This window comes from Rana temporaria, chromosome 10 (genome assembly GCF_905171775.1).
Source record: "Rana temporaria chromosome 10, aRanTem1.1, whole genome shotgun sequence".
Classification (NCBI taxonomy): domain Eukaryota; kingdom Metazoa; phylum Chordata; class Amphibia; order Anura; family Ranidae; genus Rana; species Rana temporaria.
Genome location: NC_053498.1, coordinates 74,191,078 through 74,212,065, shown reverse-complemented (window position 1 = coordinate 74,212,065; position 20,988 = coordinate 74,191,078). Strand labels below are relative to the sequence as shown.

General features: G+C 43.2%; 1 protein-coding gene across 15 annotated transcripts in view; it reads left to right on the top strand.

The window, feature by feature from the left end:
• PHLDB1 (pleckstrin homology like domain family B member 1) overlaps positions 1-20,988 on the top strand; it is a 185,872-nt gene that overhangs the window by 151,697 nt on the left and 13,187 nt on the right. For 8 of the 15 annotated variants that reach the window (XM_040325487.1, XM_040325476.1, XM_040325475.1 and 5 more), the window contains 9 exons: positions 722-838; positions 943-1,045; positions 4,680-4,724; positions 6,647-6,923; positions 7,010-7,100; positions 14,750-14,896; positions 14,986-15,205; positions 19,531-19,616; positions 20,306-20,335. In XM_040325487.1, the coding sequence (XP_040181421.1) occupies positions 722-838; positions 943-1,045; positions 4,680-4,724; positions 6,647-6,923; positions 7,010-7,100; positions 14,750-14,896; positions 14,986-15,205; positions 19,531-19,616; positions 20,306-20,335 (1,116 nt within the window). The remainder of the gene's footprint in view (positions 1-721; positions 839-942; positions 1,046-4,679; positions 4,725-6,646; positions 6,924-7,009; positions 7,101-14,749; positions 14,897-14,985; positions 15,206-19,530; positions 19,617-20,305; positions 20,336-20,988) is intronic. The other 7 variants (XM_040325488.1, XM_040325478.1, XM_040325482.1 and 4 more) reach the window with 5 other exon arrangements.

The window sequence follows — 20,988 nt, the reverse complement described above, 5'->3', positions numbered from 1 at the left end:
AGGTAGGACACAAGTTGGTTTACATCTGCCACTCCTATTAAAAAGGGGGGAATAGGGTTGGGACTTTGAATGAGGCATGTGATAGACACTACCACAGGCCTCCATCCCTGTAAATGTATAACAAGGGGGAAATGGAGGGTCCAATTGGGTCGGACTGACCGTGTGAAAAGGGCCCATTGTTGCTTTTACACTGACGCAATGTGGTTTACCCGCACCGCGGGTGCAATGCAGTGTACCTTTTGGCTTTTCTGCACTTTGCAATAGACTTCTATTATATTCTGCAGGTTTGGTGCACTTTCAGAAAGCTCACCAAACTCCCAGATAATAACAGAAGTCTATGGCTCAGTGCAGGTAACCCGCAGGTGCGCTGCTTTACATTTGCGGATTAGTTTGAAAGCAGCCCAGTAACCACTGCAGAACAGATATGCCCATATATACACTGCGATTTTAGTAATAAAGACAGGACCAGTCACCCTCAGCAATGAGAGAGAGAGCAGCAGTGACTGGTCTACAATACAGGAAGCTCTTGCTTAGAGGCAAAGTGCTGCAAAGTTTTTGGAGCACATGCACAAAGGATTTTAGGTTTCAAGTAAGAATACACATGCTTTCTTTATTAAGACAATATTTTTTTAACCCAGATTTCAGCTTTAAGTTAATTCAGTCTGTGCATGTTTGACCATTTTGTCATGCAAATAGACAGTTAACATACTTTTTCTGTTAGATTTCTTTGTCTCGAACAGATATGGATGGTGGTAGAACACTGCCAAGGATGAAAACGGTTTCTCCAGCTTCTTCCCACTTCTCGGTTTCTACTTTGGGAAGAAGTGTTTCACCAAAGGTATGTAAATAAAGTACCTATGTTTACTTTTTTTTTTAATCTTAAGAAATAACTTTTGATTAACCTTGTTTTCTTACTTGTCTCTTCTTGTCTCTTCTCGTTAGAGTGCACCTTTGACACCAAATGGCTCAGGAAGTCTTTCCCGTGGATTGGCGGTCACTCTGCAGGACATTCAGAGTAAGAGGCAACAAGCACTCATACAAAAAGGTGACAGAATCTTTTCCAGCTGCATAGAGTATAACGTTTCCTGCCATCGGCACTGGAAGGTTCTTGTACACATTCAACTTTACATCCTCAGCAAGCATGCTCCATCTCCCTCTCTGCTCCCATCCTCGGTGCTGCATTCCTCCCTCCCTGCTTTAAATTGCAGAAGGGAACCTCCTATTATTTGTCCATTGTTCTGGATGTTTCCTATGCACATCTTTACACTCTCAAGGACTTCTGGGTCATGAACCATCTTTTTTGTGGTCTCCTTGTTACACCCCCCTTCACCTCCCCCCTCAATTTTCATCTTTTGTGGTTGAATGTCCATCTTCTGCACTCACTTAAACACACAGAGTTTGGAGTCACAGCACACCCAGAAAGTATAGGTAGTGGGATACCCACACAAATGGAGCACACACACACACAACACTCAAAGCATATGCAGACAAATCATACACAGTTAGAGCACACGTGGCACACAGACAGACCATATATAGTTGGAGAAAATGCAGACCGAGTTAACAGACCAAAAACTAACAGCATATACTGCATTTACAGTGACAGCACACTGTTTACAAAACCACTTATTAATGTTGTGGGAAGCCTTGGTATAGAAACTACATGCAGTCAGACTGCACACAGTCTAAGAAAACACACGGAGCACTCACATGGCATAGATAACCCCATGCAGTGAGAAAGCATGCAGTCTGGGAACACACAGACAAAGCAGCAAAAGGGAATTCAAGGATTAATCCATACTGCAGCAGTGATATTCCTCTTGGGAGATTTATTGGTTTATTCCTGCAAAGTGGTGACTGGATCTGGTGTATTAGCACATAGGTATAATGTGCTGGCCATCTTTTAGAAGCCAAGGGAAAAATTACTTTGCAAATATACGTTATGATGGGTCAAATTGCATGACAAGTTATGCCCTATTGCCAGCAGTTTCACTGTTCAAATCGGTGCAACGCAGACTTTGCGGCGCCGCACACATTCGAAAAAATTGTTCCTGCACTACTTTTGGTGATTTGCATGAAGCCGCACAGATGTCTTCGATGTCTTGCACTCAAAGCCGCACTGACGTGCGGCTTTGAAATCGTACAGCTTCAGGTGAAGTTGTGCGATTTCAAATTGGCAGTCAATGTGAACAAGGGCTAAGGCCAAGTTCACATTTGTAAACCGGCTAATAAATGCACATGATTTTGCAGGTTAAAGTGCATTTATTTATTTTTTTCTTTCTTGGCAGCCTGCATAGCATTGCACCCGTTTAGCAGAACGAAGGTGCAATGTCAGGCTCATGCAGACTCTCAGTACAGCCGTTTTTCCGTACCTCCTGTTGGGCGGCTGCTTTAATAACATTTGACATGTTTCACTCTGAATACGGTGTTACTAAGGGTGAACTTATCCAACATGCTGATGGTGTACACATAATGTGCACAACTACAATATTATAGTGTGGTTGCTGTACTCCTACAGTGCTGACCTTGCCATATTACTGGATCTGTACAGGTGGCCATGTTAAATAAGTATCTAGCTTTACACAAATATCTTCTAAAATTGGGAAGCCGTTTTGGCACCAAAGCACGCAGCAGTGTGACTGGTGCAGCCCTAATTTTATTCTCTCAACACCCCCCCCCCCCCATCTTTCTAAAACATTATTAAAAATACTGTTAAAGCTGATATATTATAAAACACCAAAACGAATCACACGCCTAATTAAAACACCCCATTCTGAGTTGGGTATTAAAAGTTAAACATAACATTTGCTTTTATTGTCGACATTTACTGTCTAGCAAGTGATAGATGTGACATTTCTCTGACAATTTAGTAAGGTTCTTCTGAATCTACCCTTGCTTCTTATACTGCAGGCATGTCCAAAGTCCTCCCCTCAGGCCAGTTGCGGCCCACGGTCTAGTTTTATACGGCCCCCATTTGTAATTTGCTTTTATTACTTTTGTGGCTCCCCCAAGCTCCGCACAGGGTAAGGATGAGCTCGGTTTAAAAAAAAAAAAATTATATATTCTCTAATCCCGAGTGCCTCGTGCAGTTCCAATAAGACACTGAGTCATTTCCCGGTCCACAGCTGCAGAGCTCTGTGTCTCAGTGCCTGTGATTGGCGGTGGTGATTGGCTGTGGCGCTGCGCGCTGTCAGCGTCCTAGTGGGCTCGTCCGAGGTCATCCTTGCACTGAGAGGCATTAGAGGATTTCTCAGGGGATAAGATACGTTTATAAAGCGAATATTTTAATATATATAAGAATCTTTAAAAAAAGAGTTCATCCTTGCCCTGATCGGAGCTTGGGCGCCACAGAACACATGAGGGCAAATTACAAGTGAGGGGCAGAGAGAATATATATACCAGCCCATCCTTGCCCTGAGTGGAGCTTGGGGGCCACAGAAGAGATGAAGGCCAGATTTCTCAGGGGATAAAGTTGAGAAAATATATATATTTTTTACAACCTGAACTTATCCTTGCCCTGAGCGGAGCTCTGGGATTTGTTGGGGGCCAAAGAGGAGAATATATATATATATATATATATATATATATATATATATATATATATATATATATATATATATATATATATATATATATATATAAATATATATAATATACATATAGTCACCACACACAGCCACAAATGTAGTAGAATTCTTGTTGGGCAGTGTATTGGTGCTCGGACGAACACACTTACACAGAATTTTTAATGGTTCAAAGAATGTCAGGCAAAATGGTTGGCCCTCACGCATGTTCACTTCATCAAATCTGGCCCTCTTTCAAAAAAGTTTGGACACCCCTGTTGTACTGCTTTTGCCTGCTGGTTAATTATAGAACCCATTGATTACAGTGGGATAACATTTGACACATTGACAGGCTCAACAGCAAAGTGACTATTGTATTTTACAACAGTGCTGTGATAGTAAGTATAATTTGACAAACCAGATACCCACAGTTGCAAGAACTGAAATTGGCTATTACACCAGCAGAATAACAAAATGACAGATTGCAATTTGGAAGTTTTCGCTCCTCCTTCCAACAGATCATTCTGGGTTTTAGCCCTGGGCTCTCTCTGGTTTGTTCCCTCCTCCCATAATTCAGAATCTTCCCTAAATCGTATCATTACAGTGGTGGTCTTTTTGATGCTATGTGCTTTTGTGTAGCATTGATATGAAAATTGTCCCATTAAGCTCCAGGGGAGCAATAAATGCTATAGAGGGTAAACTTTCTCATAAGGTTCACATAATATTTTGAGCTTTAAGAGAATGAGTTATGCCGCATACACTCGATTGGGCTTTTGCCCGACCAAAACCTCATCGGAATTCCGACGAATTCTATCGGTGTAAAATAGAACATATTCTATATTTAAACTCCGATGGAATTCATTTGAATTTCCGATGGAATTTCTCTTTTGGGGCATACACACCGTCGGAATTTCCTATGGAAAAAGTAAGTCAGAGTTTTTCCATCGGAAATTCCGATCGTGTGTACGCGGCATTACTGTAAATTTGCATGCAGTTGATGAAAACTTGCACAAGCACAGCATTTATTAGCACTACCATATAAACATATTTTTCTTTTCCTGACATTTTGTCTGTCTCATTTTTTTCTCTCAACTGGCAATCTTTGTATCTACTTAGCTGGTGACTTGGACACAGAAAAATCCCTCCTACCTGAACACACAGGTAGCCTAGAAGTGTGCTGTGTGATATGGAAATTAGCTAGGCTGTGACCTCATACGAATGGCATTTCAATTTTATGTTTTATGTCTGTCTGTCTGGTCACACACTTGCCTGATTTGCATGCTCATTATTCTGAGAAACGTCTGTATGTTGCAGTGTAAAATGATGGTGGTTTGCCTGGACTGGCTGCAACAACCCTATAACTAAAATCTTTTTAAATTAAAAAATTGTCATATTTAAAGCAAAACTCTTGACGAAAATGACAAGATAAAAATGAATAGCACATTAAAGGATAATAAAACATCCTTTTTTGCAATAATTCAGTACATTCAGCCCAGACATCTTCTCTTTAGTACTTCATGCAATCTGTAGAGAGGCAATCGGATTTTCCCTGGATCAACTTTGACTATAAATGTCAGCATCCAGTTATTTAATGTACATTTACAAATAATTCCAGCATTTTTAAAGCAATCTACTGAGCTGGCCAGAACCACCTCTGGAGGGAGTCTATTCCACATTTTCAGAGCTCTTACTGTGAAGAAACCTTTCCGTATTTGGAGATGAAATCTCTTTTCCTCTAGACATAAAGAGTCCTCTGTAAAGACCCTAAAGTGATACACTCGACACCAAGTTCACTATATGGACCCCTTATATATTTGTACATGTTGATCATATCCCCCCTTATTCTTCTCTTCTCAAGACATTCAGTTCCTATAATCTTTCCTCATAGCTGAGCTCCTCCATGCCTCTTATCAGTTTGGTTGCCCTTCTCTGCACTTTCTCCAGTTCTCCAATATCCTTTTTGAGAACTGGGGCCCAAAGCTGAACTGCATATTCCAGATGAGGTCTTACTAATGATTTGTACAGGGGCAAATTGATATCTCTCCCTCTGGAGTCCATACCTCTCTTAATACAAGAAAGGTCTTTGCTCGCTTTGGAAACCGCAGCTTGGCATTGCATGTTATTAAGCTTATAACCAAAACCCCCAGATCCTTCTCCACCAGTTGTACTCCCCCTAGTATGTATGATGCATGCATATTCTTAGCCCCCAAGTGCATAACTTTACATTTATCAACATTAAATCTCATCTGCCACATAGTTGCCCTCTCCTCCTACCAGCGTGCTTTTTGTCAGTACCTGAATGGATTGTCTCCTGCTGCTTTGTCCGCTTAATCTTCTACCCGGCTGAACAGGGACTGCAAGAGGCTGGTACTATATCAAATTTAGACACTTACACAGCTTGCGCTTAAACAAAAAAAAAAAAAATACATTGCATCTATTAATGATTACGGAGCTGCATTAAATTGTGTCTGTTATATCTGCCTAGAGTTCAGCTTTAAGGCCGCCCCTTTCACACTGGGGCGTTATTCGAGCAAAGCCTCATCTGCCATCCCAATGTGCTAGTAAAGCTAAGACCCTAACGTTTTAGGGCATTTTTGCAGTGCCCCAGTGTGAAAGGGTAAGGTGTTTTTACAACACTTTCAATTCATTTCAATGGAGAGGGGTGTTTTTGGAGCGGTTTTTTTTTCAGCACCCAAAGGCTGCTCCAAAGATGCTGCTTGCAGGACTCCGTGTGAAAGGGTCCATTGAGATGTATGGAGAGTGTTTTAATAGCGCTATTTTTAACGCTAAAACGCTGTAAAACCGCTTCAGTGTGAAAGGGGTTTAAGCTATATTTTCTGCATTTGTAACTGCTATCGGCTGTATAGTACAGAATGTAAATTTGTCCTGTAAAGAAAGGCTAATGGCTTGCTGATCTGCACTGTAAAAAATGAAATGTAGCATAGACAGTAGATAGGTTGATTTGCTTGGCTGATGTTGGCATGCTAGTATTTGTGTGCTGGAAGATGCACTATACAATGTACTGTAATATATACATCGAAGATCAGGAATGTCATTGTTCATAATCATGCCTTTCTATACAGGACAGCAAGTAATAGAAGAACAACGCAAGCGACTTGCAGAGTTAAAGCAGAAAGCTGTCATTGAGGCTCAGTCACAGTGGGAATCTCTTCATGGAACTTCTCATCAATCCTATCTCCCCATCATGCATCATTCCATTCTGCACCACCAGCGGCCTTTGAACTCTCGCGATGATGACCCTTCACATGGCTATGACACTTTGAGTTTGGAGAGCTCGGACAGTCTAGACACAAGTGTTTCTACAGGAAACTCTGCCTGCTCCCCCGATAATATGTCTAGGTGAGGTTTTGTGATTTCACCTCGAGCCCAGTTTGCTTGTTGTACGTCTTGTTATACGTCTAATACGCCCCTGATTATTATTCCAGTGCTAGTGGTCTGGACATGCTGAAGATTGAGGAAATGGAAAGGATGCTGCTAGAGGCTCACGCGGAACGAGCAAGGCTTGTAGAATCCAGAGTAAGTTGAAGCAAAAATCGATCGTGATTGAAATGAGTTCTAGAAGGATGAGCGTTATCAAACAAATGTATACGTTTATTTGTATAGAGTTAGGGGTACTTTTTTTTAAATGTGAAATTACAAATCAAATGAGTGGGTGCTGTAAATTGCCTCCGACATTGCTCCTGTTTCTTCTTGCTGGAGGCTGCCATTTTGCTGAAGCTCCGAGCCCCTGAACAGCAGTTAATCTTTAGGTTGTCAGTAGATCGGAATCTTCAAATTCGGCAGTGCCTAAAAATAGAGAGCAACGGAGCACGTGCAGAGCAGGGTGAGACCACTTGCCAATTCTGGCCTTTCTCTCCTACATTTAAAAATAATTTTTTTCCAAAAATTACTCAGAAGCCCCAAACATTTTTTATTTATCTTTAGTAGAGACCCTAGGAAATAAAATGGCGGTCGTTGACAATTTTCATGTCACACAGTACTTGAGCAATTTTTCAAAACACGATAAAAAAAAACTTTCATGAATAAAATAAAAAAAAATGATTTTTTTTGTATCATGTGAAAGATTATGTTGCGCCGAATAAATGGATACCAAACATGTCACACTTTAAAATACTCATGGAATGGCGCAAAACTACAGTACTTACAAATCTCCATAGGTGACGCTTTCAATTTTTTACTGGTTACCAGTTTAGAGTTAGAGGTCTAATGCTAGAATTATTGCTCTCGCTCTAACGATCGCAGCGATGCCTCACGTGTGGTTTGAACACTGTTTACATATGAGGGCGCAACCTACGTTTGCGTTTGCTTCTGCATTCAAGCACAAGGGGATGGGTGCGCTTTAAAAAAAAAAATACACTTTCCTTTTTAATTTTCTATTTTTTGATCACTTCTATTCCTATCACAAGGAATGTAAAGATCCCTTATAATAGGAACAGGGCATGACAGGTTCTGTTTATGGAGAGATCTGGGGTCTATAATTCCCCACATCTCTCGTCTACGCTGAAAAGCCTGCGTTAAAAAAAATAAAAATGATCTCAGGCTTTCCAGCGAAAAAATGGCAGTGTTTACTTCTTCCAGAGCCGGAAGTGGCGACGTCGCTTTGCACTGCCAGCTCTGTGGTAAACTGCAGATCCATTCTCGGCTCCCTGATCACACGGAAGAGACCGGCGAAGCACCGCTATCCCCGTCCTCCGTTATCCCTGTCCTCCGTTATCCCAGGTCTACAGTACAGTGAGTGACCGTTGTCCCCCTAGAACATGGGATCTCAACCTGTGGCCCTCAAGCTGTTGCAGAACTAAAAGTCCCATCATGCCTCTGCCTTTGAGAGTCATACTTGCAACTGTCAGCGGCTTGCAATGCCTCATGGGACATGTAGTTCCGCAACAGCAGGAGGGTCACAGGTTGAGCACCCATGCCCCAGAACAAGTAGTGTGTTAATGGCAGGATCATCAGTTGAAAATAAAGAGAAAACAACGAATGTAACAACCACATCTAAAGACTAGTAAACTGCAATTGATTACATTTTTTTTTCTTGGGTTTAGACGCACTTTAATAATCTGTTCTACCACTGTGGATATGACAAAGTGCATTTTGGGAATGGATATTTATGTTTTCTTTATCGTACATCACGGGACACAGAGCGGCATATTCATTACTATGTGGGTTATATGGAGTACCTTCAGGTGATGGACACTGGCAATCTCAAACAGGAAATGCCCCTCCCTATATAACCCCCTCCCATAGGAGGAGTACCTCAGTTTTTACGCCAGTGTCTTAGGTGTTGGTCATGGTTTAGCTTGCCTCCACATCCTTGGGATTAGGTGGGCTAACCGGTTCTGTCCAAAGGCCTCAGCGCTAAAGTGGTCAGTAACCGGACCCCAAACCAATGGGGTATAGCCCATAATGCTTTCTTTTTAGAGAGCTGGACCCTGGGCCCAGAACTTAGAAACCTTTGGGGGCCTAATGTTTCTGTTGCCAGAGTGCTATATGGGCCCAGGACAGTGGATCCTTCATAGGAACCCAGGGCCTGAAGGTCAATGCCCCACGGAGATGGGGGAAGATTGGGCCTCTTGCTGTGCAAAGTCCTGCGGCATGGAGCAGGTAAGTGAGGGGAAACTTGCGGAACTTGGTTCTTAGCAGGTTTTTCTGGGGGGTTCACAGGGGACATGCCTAAAGTTATGCGCTGCATCTGGCAAAGTAAGTCACATGTCTTAAAGATAGGATGGCTCTATGTGTATTCCCCATAAAAGGTGACCTCCCTGGTAGTATTGTAAACATTGAGAAAGAGGCCTGTGTGTGTGTGTGTGCAAGAGAGCTGTGCTTACCTGCAAAGCCTCCAGGCGATTGCTGCCACGGTTCTTCCTCCTAGCCTGGAGACAGGACAAACTGCCTCCTCGTGTGGTCTCCTTCCCCCCACCCCACCCCCGCCGGCGCGCGCGCGCGCGTCCCCGTGATATGGGCGCAATTTTGCACCGTTAACTGAGGGGGGAAGGGCGGGCCAGCATGTTAAAGGAAGGGACGGCCCTTCCATTTGTTCCCAGCTCAGTGTATGCTGGAACTGAGAGAGGAAGAGACCAGAGCGGCAGCACGGGGCGCCGAGGACACACAGTGGCCAAAAAAGATATTACAGTCTTCAATAAGACTGTCCTGGAGCCTAGAGTTAGGCTGTTCTTTTCTATCTCAGCAGTTTTTTGGCAATACTACTAAGGGGGACAGAATGTTTTTTCTCTCTTTGGTTTGAAAAAAAAAAAGAAAAAAAGAAAAAGAACCATTAAAGGGAAAGAAGGCATTTTTTATCCCCCAAACGGGTTTTGGGCAATAACTATTTATAGTTCCAACACCGATAAGTTAGCGGGCGTACCTCGGTATTGTACCATGGCATCTGGTTCAGAGGGTACAAGAGGTGGGAATTCCCCCAGAGAGTCTGAGGTCTCGGACAAAGTTATGCCGCTGCTTTCCCGAGAGGGAGCCTTGGTGGGATCTGGGGCTGGAGCTGGCACGGGTCAGTCCAACCCTAGGGTGGTCACGGACGAGGTACTGTCCACCTCTTTAAAGGAGATGGAAAAAAGAATGGAAAAAATGATAGCCAAGGCTATGCGGGGCAGAAAACGGAATAGATCTCCGTCGCCCGAGCGTGAACCCTCAGATGAGGAGGTCCCTTCCGCAGGGGAATGGGAAGACATCTTGGACAAGGACCAAGTAGGTTCAGGGATCAAGGATCCGGGTACGGAGGAGTCTGGCGCAGCCTCCCAAGGGGAGAGCTGGTGGGTTCAAGCCTTAACGGACTTGGTCCATAGTGCATTCAACTTGCCAGTACCAGATCTCCAAGTATCGACTGTTTCAGCTTTGGGCTCACTAAAGGCGCCTCAAAACAACGCAGTTTTTCCGATCCATCCTCTGCTAGAGGAAGTTATGTTCCAAGATTGGACCAAGCCAGATATAATCTTTTTACCACCTAAAAGATTCTCTGCCTTATATCCTATGGAAGATAAATTTTCCAAGAGATGGGCAACCCCGGCGGTGGACGCAGCCATCTCATGTGTTAACAAATCTTTAACATGCCCTGTAGAAAACATACAGGTGTTCAAGGATCCGGTTGATAAACGCTTGGAAGCGCTACTTAAAAACTCCTTCACTACTGCAGGGGCAGTAGTGCAGCCAGCTGTGGCTGCGATTGGGGTTGCACAAGCATTATCGGATCAAACTAAGCAGATGCTTAAACTTATTCCTGCCCAGCAGGCAGAAGAATTTTCTGATGTCCCTAGGGCCATACGCTTTACGGTAGATGCGATTAAGGATTCTATCCAGCAAGCGTCACGTTTATCGTAATCCCTTATCCATATGAGAAGACTCTTATGGTTAAAGAGCTGGGAGGCCGAGCCCCCATGCAAGAAGCTCCTGGTAGGGTTCCCCTTCCATGGAGGACGACTCTTCGGAGAAGACCTGGATAAATACATTCAGACCATTTCAAGCGGCAAAAGTACTCTTTTGCCAACCAAGAAAAAGTTTCAGGGGCCTGCGTTTAAACGACAGCACTCCCCTGGGCAGGGGCCCTCTAATGCCAAACAGTATCGACGGCCTCCTGCAAGATCAAACTTTAACTTCAAATCGCAGGGACAGGCCGCTAGAGGCAAGAAGCAGTGGTTTCGCAAACCAGCAAAACCAGCCCCCAAGCCGACCTTATGAAGGGGCGCCCCCACCCACGAGGGTGGGGGGAAGGCTGCGTCTCTTTTCAGAGGTTTGGGAAGCCAGCATTCCCGACAGATGGGTACGGTCTTCCGTGGCTACGGGCTACAAACTAGACTTCCTAAAGTTTCCTCCTCCTCATTTCCAGGAGTCAAGGGTTCCAAACGATCCGGAGAAGGGAGCCGCATTACTGACGGCATTGAATCATCTACTCTCCCAGGAAGTAATAGTAGAGGTACCAGTCCTAGAACAAGGGCTGGGTTTCTACTCCAACCTATTCATCATCCCAAAGTCCAACGGAGATGTCAGGCCAATTTTGGACCTAAAGATGGTAAATGCATACCTAAAGGTCCGCTCATTTCGGATGGAATCCGTGCGGTCAGCAGCTGCCACACTCCAGAAGGACGACTTCATGGCATCCATAGGATAAAGGATGCCTACCTTCATGTTCCAATTTATCAGCCACATCAAAGATTTCTACGCTTTATGGTGGCTTCGCGTCATTTCCAATTCGTGGCGCTTCCCTTTGGGTTGGCTACGGCCCCCCGGGTGTTCACGAAGGTCCTAGCTCCAATCCTAGCCAAGCTAAGGATCCAAGGGGTCACGATCCTAGCGTACCTGGACGACCTCCTAGTCATAGATCACTCGTCTCCTGGCTTGGAACGAGCAGTGGCCCTCAGGGTCCAGTACCTCGAGAGGTTCGGCTGGGTCCTAAATCGAGAAAAGTCAGCATTCCAGCCCACAAGGCAGTTGGAATATCTCTGCATGAGGTTAGACACAGAACAACAAAGGGTGTTTCTACCTCTGATGAAGGTCAAAGCCATCAAGGAATTAATCCTACTGGTTCTAAGCAAGAAAGAACCGACTATTCGCCTATGTATGCGGTTACTAGGCAAGATGGTGGCCACATTCGAGGCGGTACCGTACGCCCAGAGCCACACTCGCATCCTGCAGGCAGCCATCCTGTCAGCATGGAGCAGGAGGCCACAGGCCTTGGATATCCCTTTGCCGCTCTCATCAAGAGTCCGACAAAGTCTGTGTTGGTGGTTAGACCCTCAGAATCTAGTGAAGGGGAAGTCTTTCAGCCCAGTGGCTTGGAAGATGGTAACCACAGACGCCAGCCTGACGGGCTGGGGAGCAATTTTGGATGGTTGCACTCGCCAGGGTACTTGGGCAAAGCCAGAGAGGCAGTTGCCCATCAACATCTTGGAGCTCAGAGCTGCTCGACTAGCCCTCAGGGCTTGGACGTCCAAATTGCAGGGGTTCCCGGTGAGAATTCAATCAGACAATGCCACGGCCGTGGCATACATAAATCACCAAGGGGGAACCAAGAGTCAAGCCACTCAGAAAGAGGTGAGCTTGATTCTCCTGTGGGCAGAGGCTCATGTGCCCTGCATATCGGCAATATTTATTCCAGGAGTGGACAACCTTCAGGCGGTCTTCTTAAGTCGCCAGACTCTGTTGCCGGGGGAATGGTCTCTACATCCACAAATCTTTCAAACACTCTGCCAAAGATGGGGAGTGCCGGACGTGGATGTCATGGCATCGAGACTCAACAAGAAGCTAGACAGGTTCATATCCCGCTCAAGGGATCCGATGGCCTGCGGAACCGATGCGCTGGTTTGCCCTTGGCATCAGTTCAAACTTCTTTATGTATTTCCCCCGCTCCAGTTACTACCCCGCCTGCTGCGCAGGATCAGGGTGGAGCACATACCAGTCATCCTGGTAGCTCCAGCATGGCCCAGAAGGGCATGGTATTCACTAATCCTGAAGATGGTAGTGGGAGACCCTTGGACTCTTCCTCTACGGCCAGACCTGCTATCGCAAGGTCCGATCGTCCACCCTGCCTTACGGCATCTAAATTTGACGGCCTGGAAGCTGAATCCCTGATTCTCAGGGGTAGAGGTCTGTCTCAGAAAGTAATCTCTACCCTAATCAGAGCCAGGAAACCGGTCTCTAGGGTGATTTATTACAGGGTCTGGAAGGCCTATGTAGGCTGGTGTGAGTCCAAGCGATGGCTTTCTCGCAAGTTTACCATCGATAGAGTATTAAGTTTTCTCCAGCTAGGAGTGGATAAAGGACTGGCATTAAGCACAATCAAAGGACAGATTTCAGCTTTTTCAGTGTGGTTTCAGCGGCCGCTGGCCACCCACTCGCTAGTTAAGACCTTCCTTCAAGGGGTCTTACGTATTAATCCTCCAGTTAAATCCCCGCTTTGTCCGTGGGATTTAAATCTTGTTCTGTCAAGTTTACAGAAACAACCTTTTGAGCCGTTGGCTGAAATTCCTTTGGTTTTACTGACAAGGAAGTTAGTATTTTTGGTCGCCATAGTTTCCGCCAGAAGAGTATCGGAACTGGCAGCCTTATCCTGTAAGGAACCATATCTTATTTTACATAAGGACAAGGTCGTTCTCCGCCCTCATCCTTCCTTCCTACCAAAGGTTATATCCAGTTTTCATCTAAACCAGGATTTGGTATTACCATCCTTCTTCCCTAAACCTACTTCCAGAAAGGAAGGGTTGCTGCATACCTTGGATATTGTCAGGGCCATGAAGGCCTATCTTAAAGCTACAGAGAAGATCCGGAAAACAGATGTGTTGTTCATTTTACCGGATGGGCCCAAGAGGGGGCAGGCAGCTGCAAAATCCACCATCTCGAGGTGGATTAAACAGTTAATCACTCAGGCCTACGGCTTGAAGGGGTTGCCTCCTCCGTTATCATTAAAGGCTCATTCTACTAGGGCCATGGGCGCCTCCTGGGCAGCACACCACCAGATCTCTATGGCTCAAGTTTGCAAGGCGGCAACCTGGTCTTCTGTCCACACGTTTACAAAATTCTACCAGTTGGACGTAAGAAGGAATACTGATACAGCCTTTGGGCAGGCAGTGTTGCAGGCTGCAGTTTGAGACCCTCGGATTCCGGGGGCTCCCTTTTGAGTTAAATTTAAAATTTAAAATTATTTTTTCTCAACTAAGTTGGATTTATTATGATTTGAGTATATCTCTAAATTAAATCCTTTTTTCTTTGGAAGATGTTCTCCCTCCCCTCATTGTATGCATTGCTTTGGGACATCCCACATAGTAATGAATATGCCGCTCTGTGTCCCGTGATGTACGATAAAGAAAAAGAGATTTTTAATACAGCTTACCTGTAAAATCTTTTTCTTGGAGTACATCACGGGACACAGAGCTCCCACCCCTCTTATGGGGACCATTTTGGGAGGCATACTGCTTGCTACAAAACTGAGGTACTCCTCCTATGGGAGGGGGTTATATAGGGAGGGGCATTTCCTGTTTGAGATTGCCAGTGTCCATCACCTGAAGGTACTCCATATAACCCACATAGTAATGAATATGCCGCTCTGTGTCCCGTGATGTACTCCAAGAAAAAGATTTTACAGGTAAGCTGTATTAAAAATCTCTTTTTTGTTGACTGTAAAAGGTATGGTGATGCATGAGCTTTGTGTGACCCACTTGTAGGAACGTGAAGTTGAAGCACGCAGAAGAGCATTGGAAGATGAAAGAAGGCGGAGAGAGGACCTGGAGAGACGTCTGCACGATGAGACTGCTCACAGGCAAAGGCTTGTAGATAAAGAGGTTAAAATGAGAGAAAAACATTTTTCCCAGGTTAGTTCTGCATTCAGTTTTATACATTACTCTGTGTAAGGATTGTATTTAATACATTCATTTGATAATGTACTTATTTCCTTCTTCAGGCTCGTCCTCTTACGCGTTATTTGCCTATTCGGAAAGAAGATTTTGACCTCCGTACCCACATTGAGACCTCAGGTCACGTTGTAGACACATGTCCTCATGTAATAATAAATGAAAAGATGTGTCGCGGCTTTCTGGTAAAGATGGGTGGTAAAATTAAGTCTTGGAAGAAGCGCTGGTTTGTCTTTGATCGTATGAAACGCACTCTATCCTATTATGTTGGTAAGCTAATGCCTGTTCTGTTGAAAATAGAAAACTTAATTGGCTGACCATATTTATGTATGCGTAACCAGTCTCTCAAACAGCTCTATGTAATGCAAACCCACGTCAACTCGTTTTGCGGTCATTTGTTTTTTCCAGACTGGGTTATTGTTGTAGGCATTCGATATAGTCAAATTGTCTGTCTAAAAATATATATTTACAAAAAAAAGGAAATACAATGGAACCTTGGTTTGAGAGCGTTTTGATTTGTGAGCACCTTTTTTTTTTTATTCTGACTCGGTTTGCGAGTGTTGACTCGCAAGACGAGCAGAATTCAAGCTAAATAGGCCTGCAGTACCTCATTTGGCCTGAGGTACGGGGTCGCAGATGCCGAGCAGAGCTGAAAATAGGCTTGCAGTACCTCATTTGGTCTGAGGTACGGGGGCGCAGGAGCAGAGAAAAGCCGAACATTGGCCTGCAGTACCTAATTTGGCCTGAGGTACGAGGGCGCAGGAAACGAGCCAAAGTGTCGGCTGTTTTCGGCGCTCTCTGGCGCTCCCCCCCCCTCTCTGGCCGTATTCGGTATTGCATCCCATTGAAGTCAATGAGGAACAAATTATTTTAGTTTCCATTGACTTTAATGGGAAAACTTGCTGATATGCGAGTACTTTGGACTAGGAGCATTCTCCTGGAACAGATTATGCTTGTAATCAGAGGTTCGACTGTACACAATAGTTTTCACAAGTCATGGCATTAACCTATATAGACATAGACATAAACCACATATCTCAAAATAATAAATCTAAATATGGCCTGTTGGGAGCCCTACACAAAAAACAGGAGGGGTTAGGGCTGAGTGTCAATCTAATCTTGGGCCGCATCAGCATTATGGTTACCCCAAAGGGCCAGGTGTGTCTGTAGGACTCCAGTGCATCCAGAAAGTATGCACAGTGCTTCACCTTTTCCACATCTTATGTTACAGTCTTATTCCAAAATGGATTCAATTAATTTAATTTATTTTCATCAAAATTCTACAAACAAAACCTCAAAATGACAATGTGAAAGGAGTTAGTTTGAAATCTTTGCAGATTTATAAATAAATGTAAAACAAATCCGTAAGTATTCACAGGAAACTTAAATGTGCACATTAATGAAAAAAATAAGCAAGCATAAAGTCCATAAGTGAATAAATCGCAACACCAAAACGGAATGCTCCGATATAAAACTTCTAGATCTTCCACCACAAGTGCTCAGTATGAAGATGGCCACTCACCAGAGCTGTTTGACCCCTTTTTACAGGACGGTCAAAAAACTCTTTGGGAACACCAGATTGGTTCCGCTAATAGCATAAATCCACTCCAATGGCCACTCGGGAAGGAGCAGAGGATCCGTCATTTCCGGGTCCATATTTGATACCCCACACCAGGCTTTGCCCTTCGGAGCGAGATGTGGAACGCACTCCACCCCCAGGGATCAGCTGACTAACACACGCTGTTTACACTTAGTGCCAGGCACTACAACATGTGAGTGTAACTGCTATCAATGCTGCTGTTTTTATTTTATTAAAAATGACTACACTAAGACTTTTATCCATGTCTCCTGTGGAGTCATTTTTTACATTCTAGCCCCTTCCTGAGTAGCTATTGGAGTGGATTTATGCCATTAGTGGAACCAATCTGGTGTTGCCAAAGCGTTTTTTGACTGTCCTGTAAAAAAAAGGTCAAACAGCTCTGGTGAGTGGCCATCTTCATACTGAGCACTCGTGGTGGAAGATCTAGAAGTTTTATCTCAGAGCATTCCGTTTTGGTGTTGGGATTTATTCACTTATGGACTTTATGCTTGCTTATTTTTTCATTAATGTGCACATTTAAGTTTGATGCAGTGTTTTCTTTGTGCTAGTTTTTTACATGAACATGTACGTGCCTTATTCTTTGTTATAATTTTACACAGTTCAGTGATTTGTTCACTTTAAAGGGGGCAGCTGTTTATATGTTTTTATCCCTAAAAGGCGCCATTTTTTTGGGATACATTTTTTCATAAGTATTCACAGCCTTTGCCATGACACTCAAAATTGAGCTCAGGTTCATCCTGTTTCCACTGATCATCCTTGAGATGTTTCTACAACTTGATTGGAGTCCACTTGTGGTAAATTCAGTTGATTGGACATGATTTGGAAAGGCACACACCTGTCTACCTAAGGTCCCACAGTTTACAGTGCATGTCATAGCAAAAACCAAGCCATTAAGTCCAAGGAATTGTCTGTAGACCTCCAAAACAGTATTGTATAAAGGCACAGATCTGGGGAAGGGTACAGAAAGGTTTATGCAGCATTGAAGCTCCAAATAAGCACAGTGGCCCCCATCATCCGTAAATTAATGAAGTTTGGAACCACCAGGACTCTTCCTAGAGCGGGACGCCCGACCAAACTGAGCAATCGGGGGAGAAGGGCCTTAGTTGGAGAGGTGACCAAGAACCCCATGGTCACTCTGCCAAAGCTCCAGTGTTTCTCTGGAGAGAGGAGAACATTCCAGAAGAACAACCATCTCTGCCGCACTCCTCCAATCAGGCCGGTATGGTAGAGTGGCCAGACAAAAGGCACATGAAAGCCCGCCTGGAGTTTGCCAAAAAGGACTCTCCGACCATGAGAAACAAAATTATCTGGTCTGATGAAACAAAGATTGAACTTTTGGGCCTGAATGGCAAGCATCATGTCTGGAGGAAACCAGACACCGCTCATCATCTGGCCAATACCATCCCTACAGTGAAGCATGGTGGTGGCAGCACCATACTGTTTTTTTAGTGGCAGGAATTGGGAGACTAGTCAGGATCAAGGGAAAGATGAATTCAGCAATGTGCAGAGACATCCTTGATGGAAACCTGCTCCAGAGCGCTCTGGACCTCAGACTGGGGCGAAGGTTCATCTTCCAACAGGACAATGACCCCTAGCACACAGCCAAGATAACAAAGGAGTGGTTACGGGACAACTCTGTGAATTTCCTTGAGTGGCCCAGCCAAAGCCCAGGCTTTAACTTGATTGAACATCTAAAAATTGGCTGTACACTGACGCTCCCCATCTAACCTGATGAAGCTTGAGAGTTTCAGCAAAGAAGAATGGGAGAAACTGACCAAAGATAAGTGCTAAGCTTGTAGCATCCTACTGAAAAAGACATGAGGCTGTAATTGGTGCTAAAAGTGCTTCAACTAATTATTAAGCTGTGAATACTTGCGTACATGTGATCTTTGCATATTTATAAAAAGAAATACAATTCAAACAAACTTCTTTCACGTTGTCAATATGGGGTGTTGCTTGTTGAATTTTGAGGAAAATAATGAGTTTAATCTATTTTGGAATAATGATGTGGAAAAAGTAAAGCGCTGTGAATACTTTCTAGATGCACTGTATATAAATTTATTCAGAGTTTTTTTTTTTTTTTTCAGAGAATAGGTGCAAAATCCTAACCATGCCCTCCCCCGCACCATTTTTTTTGAATGGTGGGGGTGGCAAAGTTTAAGTAACAGTGGGAGGATCTTAAAGAGGCAATAAAAAATAGTATGTGTGGAATTCAGGGATGCGCTGTGTACAGAGTGCAGAGTTCAGGAATGCGCTGTGAACAAAGTGCAGCGTTGAGTGGTGCGCTATGGGCAGGTTTAAGGGGTGGCTACATACAGAGTGTAGGATTGAGGGATGCATTACATAAACCAGAGACATTTTGTGTGCAGAGGATCTCTTCAAAAGTGGGGTTTTTGCTTTTCTTGTGTATACTATACGATTCTATCTATATACAGTATGTGATTTCCCTGCAGCTGTATGGGACAGTTTTATCCCAATGTATATTTATATATAATTTTGTTAGCACTTGATACATATTTGATGTCTAATTTGTGTTATGCCATGACCTATGAAAACAACTATTTACCATTTTTTTCACTATAAAGCTGGTTATGCCGTCATATACATTCGACGGTCAGATGTTTGCAAGAGATACCATATTTTTTTTTTTTTTTTATGCAAGTGATTTTAACAATTGCACCTCGGTGCTACATCCCTTCTTTTGCTAAGTTTTGTCTATACAATCTGGGGATGCTCACATATAAGCAGGTGTCTGTGAGTCGTGATTCTAGGTCTATTATTTGGTTAACAAGCTTTTTTTTTTTTTTTTTTTTTTCTACTTCTTTTTTAATAATTACTTTGTAGTTCACATACATTTTTTTTTTATGTTGCTCTGTAGGTTCTACTTTGCAAAGGATAATGCACTTGTTTGTACGGTCAATGAAAAGATGCTGTATTGCTATGGTGTCATTTGATTTGCGTGTTGTCATTTTTACTGTTTTTTTTTTTTGTACAGACAAACATGAAGCAAAGCTGAAAGGTGTCATCTATTTCCAGGCAATAGAGGAAGTGTACTATGATCACCTGAGGAATGCAGCAAAGGTGAGATTCTATTATAATGAGGGAAATGTATCAAAATTGTGTCAGCCACAATCTGGAGCATGGCAACCAATCAGCGTCCATCTTTCATTTTCAAAGCTTAACTTAAGCTGAAGATAGAAGATGATGATTGGTTGGAATGCACAGCTGTTCCAGATTCTGCCTGCTACAGTTTTGATAAATGTTCCCCAAGGTGTTTAGTGTGGGCCATAGTATGTCGGTTCTTACACCAAGAGCAATGGGCAGTAAAAGATATGCCAGTCCTTGCTGGAATCCCAATACAGTGTTCTCTCTACCTTGGACAAGTAATAATATACAGCATTCTTGTCCTAAAACGTGTTTTTTTTAATATTTTTATATATATATATATATATATATATATATATATATATATATATACAAAAATGAATGATATGCATACAAATACAATACAATTGCGATGAGTACCTGCAGTATACCCAGAGCTTACTTAGAAGAGTTCCACATTAAGTTCTGGTTCTCACTGAGTTGTCACAAACAAATCTGTTGCTGGACCAGGTATGGCAAACCCTTATCCACCCAGGTTTATTTCCTTTTCAGAACTGTGCAGTAGATCTTCTTTCCATTAGTTGAATTTTTTTTCCCCACAAATAACCTGCAGAGTATATCTTCCTATTCTTTTTAGTCTTAGTCAACTGTTTTTTCCTCCACAGAAAGGAATATTTAACCTCACTCTGGCTTCTGTATGTAGACTGCACGCAAAACCTTTTTTACTGCTCTCGAATTTTGTTCCGTTTTAAATGATACTAATGTAGAAATAACACATTGGAGTTCAAGGATGTTTTATGTGCTTTTAAAGCTAACGAGGACCTATTTATGCAGCATTTAAGTACTTTGCAAAAGTGATTAAATGACATTCTTGTTTTGGTGTGTTACAATTAACCGCATGTTTAATTTCCAAATAACATTGATTCTTAACAATAAAGCGATCTTGTTGTTGAAGTTTCTGAATACTTGAATTGAAACCAGTGCATTTGAAGTGTGAAAACATTTTGATTCATTGTTGTAATATTTGCCCGTTTATCGACTCGGAAATCCTTAGGGTATGAATAACTTCTTCTGTCTGTTATGACATGGCACCAACTAAAAATGACAAAATACATGGGTAGAAAGGATCTGGACCAGATGGCTTCCACCCACAAGTCCTCCAAACACTCTGCTCAGTTTTTTCTAGTCTACATTTTAGAGACTATGATAAATAATAATATAACCAATAGTCAGCAGGGAGTTCTGAAGGTCAGATGTTATAAAAAAAAATTTTTTTATGAGGAAGATAGCAATGACTTGGACAGATGGCAGATAGGTAGTTGTGGTTGTATATTTTCCGAACGTCAAC